We start from the raw sequence: 3,242 nt of genomic DNA on the forward strand, positions 1-3,242 counted from the left end.
CCAAACGAAGTGATTAAAACGCCGATATTTGACACCAGCTGTGCCTTTTCATACCCGAAAACATCAGTTGCGACAGCTACGATGCAGATAAAACAGCCAAGATTAAGTATTGCCGCTGCAAAAAAGACCGAATTTTGAATAATGTTTGACTGCGTTGAACGTGTTGCGCCAACTTTGATTGGTATCGGTTGGAATTGGCGATACATCGCCTAATGTTGAACTTGGTCCTGACATTTTTTTCCTTAACGGTTTCAAACAATTTTGAGGTTATGTACATATATTTGTATTTTCTTATGTTCATGCTTGTCACTTGACAGATTTGAGCGTCGGTTGAGGTAGGTTATGTGCATATTTACATTTGCCCAAAAATTAGAGTGGCCCAAAAAATCAGGGTGATTAAGTTATTGCAAATATACATTTTAGGAAGAAATCCAATAAATTTAAAGTCAACAAAATGCAATATATCAATGTGTGTTGTAACTTAATCATCGTGAAAACTGGTGAAACTTATTTTCTTACCAAAATGCATAATCTGCCAAATTTGAAGAAATTTTAATGCATGTAGAGCTTCAAAAGCTTTTTTAAGCCACTCTAGTGCTTATGTCATTTGACAGAATTGAGTTTACAATATTTTATTGATTTTTCAACACTACGCAGTTCCGTTAAATATATTCGAATTACTTGTTCTGAGTTAAAGGTGTTTTAAATAAACTTACGCACATATTTATATTTAAGATGAATCTTTTAAAGGCGATTTACAAAGTTTATTTTGGTGACAAACAGAAAATCCATCTTACAAATAATGCAGTTCAATTCTATTGGACTAGAGAGTATATTGTAAGTTGAAGATAAATATTTGTTTTTTGCTTTTTTCTATCGATTTTTTATTTCTACATTTGTTTCTCTATTTAGCTGTCTTTACCCAGAATTCATTCAGCTTTCAAACATTTTGGTGAAATAAAAAATATAACAATTCTTCGAGTGAAAAATTATCCATTGTATTATCGTTATGTTATTGTTGAATTTATAACGTCTCAAGAAGCTCATGCCGCTTTATTAAAACGGCAAATCACAATTAGACATCATAATATTATTGTTAAACCATGTGAAGAATCCAATTTTGTTCTACATGAAAAATTCTGTTCAACTGGAGCTGATCAAACGGCTAAGATTGAAGATATATTATTGCAGCCACCAGATAAAGAATCGCCGAAGAATATTCTCAACGCTTTGAATGATGATTGTTTATATGAAGTTTTCAAAAGAATGCATCCTTCGAATTATGTCTTAATCGGAAATGTCTGTGTTCGGTTCGATCGAATTTTAAAGGAAATGATAGGAAGAAAGTATAAAAACAAAATGTTTCATATTACGGATATACAATTATTTACATTATTCCAAGCAGATGATTATTTACGATATTTTGGTTCTTCGATTTATCAAGCTGAAGTCAATTTCGATAAAGTGAAACGGTCAACTGTAATAAAAATTTATATGATTCTTATAATGATCAGTGAGCATTGCGTTAATCTTCGCTATTTTCGTAGCATCAATTTTCCAATGGACGAACAATTCGTGAATGAAATAATTCCATTATTTACGCGAATAGAAAAACTAAGCATCAAAAGAACTCAAAAAATTCGTAAGTATCATAGTGGTTTTTTTCGACCTTCAGTCTTTATTCCTGCAATCAACTGTCCAAAATTGGTAGCATTTGAATGGGATGATATGTGGTTCGTGTATCATGAAGATATTCCTGCTCTCATAAATTTTTTATATCACAATACACAATTGAGGAGTTTTCTGTATTTTAGTGATAATCTTGGGAAATGTAATGACGATGAAAAATATTATCTACCGACGAATATTTCCATTTTAAGTCAGTTCAAATGTCTCAAATTCTTATCAGTAGTCAATGGGAAAAAAATCCATTTTGGTAAACATTCAAATGAAGAACTAATAAAAATAAAGCCGTTAATGCAAGAATTAAAAACAAAAAATATGCCGATAGAATATTTGAAATTGTTCAATACAGTAGTCGATGACACCGCCATCGAGTACATTTCTCAAATAAGAACTATCAAGAAATTCGCATTTTTAGACTATAATTATTACAAACGCCGTTGTCCTACCCGTGATGTTATTGAGTCATATATATTTCGTCTTGAGAGCAGTCTCCCAAATCTTGAAGTTTTGCAATTCCAAACTAGCGATTCCATTGATATAATCTTCACAGATGAACATATTCATATAATAGAAAAAAATTTACGAAAAGAAATACCACGATTAAAATTAGATATACACAAATTGAACGACACTGCAAATACATTCACCGATAAATATAACCTAACTACAATTACAAATACGTACAGAACCGAGTACAGAACTAGGTACAGAATAAAAAGCTTTTGGGATGTTCGCGATTTCAGACTAATGATTAGAGAGGTAAATGGAATTTTTTCCTTTTTTTATTAAATATTCAATTTTAAAGGTATTTTCCGTGTGTTGTTAGTATTCTACTTCTGATTTGAACGTGCAACGTTACTGGATCACATTATCTAGCGAAGATGAAGGTATATCTAAAAGGCGGCATATTTCAGATTTTCCATTATTTGAATTCCCATTTGAACCGTTTTAAATGATTTAAGATAATGATAAAATTTAAATTATTCATTCAGATATCTTGAACTTATTTCCCACTATATTTTGTTTATACATGTGAAATAAATACAAGCAGCTTTGATCTATCACTAATATTGTTATTTTGGTTGTAAAAATTACACGGTATGCTTTTAATGAAATTCCATTTGTTTTATTTAATTTGCTGAACCAAGAAACACGTAGTATTTTTAGTTCTTACTACGTTTTATTTAGAGGAAACATTATCAGTTGCCGTTGAGAAACTCCACCAAGCTCTTGTTCAAAGTACCAATTAAGTAATATTATCACCTTATGGGTCGTTGCGTTTTTTTTTTTTCGTTAGGAGAAGGACTCAATAAATATATATTTTTCTGTAAAATTGTAAAATAAAAATAATCCAAACTCAGTGCCAGTGATTTCTTGCTTTTTGAATTCTTTTCTTCAGCACAATAGACGGCAGCACAATTACTGACCAGTGACTTTTATCAGCCGTTTTTCAGATTCGCTCCTCGAAAAATCAAAATACATTTACATTAATATAAGTTACATGAAATGATTGTACGGAACTGGTTTTAATTTTATCTGATGTTAATTTTTCAACG

The 3,242-nt window shown here is 30.8% G+C and overlaps 1 protein-coding gene across 3 annotated transcripts; it reads left to right on the plus strand.

Annotated features, from left to right (window-relative positions):
• Positions 1-658: 658 nt before the first annotated feature.
• Positions 659-2,801, plus strand: LOC116350022. 3 transcript variants are annotated; one of them, XM_031781730.1, is made up of 4 exons: positions 659-837; positions 913-2,445; positions 2,513-2,669; positions 2,713-2,801. In XM_031781730.1, the coding sequence occupies exons 1-3, from the start codon at positions 736-738 to the stop codon at positions 2,636-2,638; spliced, it is 1,761 nt and encodes a 586-aa protein (XP_031637590.1). In that variant the 5' UTR covers positions 659-735; the 3' UTR covers positions 2,639-2,669; positions 2,713-2,801. The 3 variants fall into 3 exon arrangements, with proteins under 3 accessions (XP_031637590.1, XP_031637591.1, XP_031637589.1); XM_031781731.1 differs by having other exon boundaries at positions 913-1,479; positions 1,548-2,445; positions 2,513-2,801; XM_031781729.1 differs by having other exon boundaries at positions 2,513-2,801.
• The last annotated feature ends 441 nt before the right edge of the window (positions 2,802-3,242 follow it).

This window comes from Contarinia nasturtii, unplaced genomic scaffold (genome assembly GCF_009176525.2).
Source record: "Contarinia nasturtii isolate CC-2019 unplaced genomic scaffold, AAFC_CNas_1.1 Cnas_scaffold_3302, whole genome shotgun sequence".
Lineage (NCBI taxonomy): Eukaryota > Metazoa > Arthropoda > Insecta > Diptera > Cecidomyiidae > Contarinia > Contarinia nasturtii.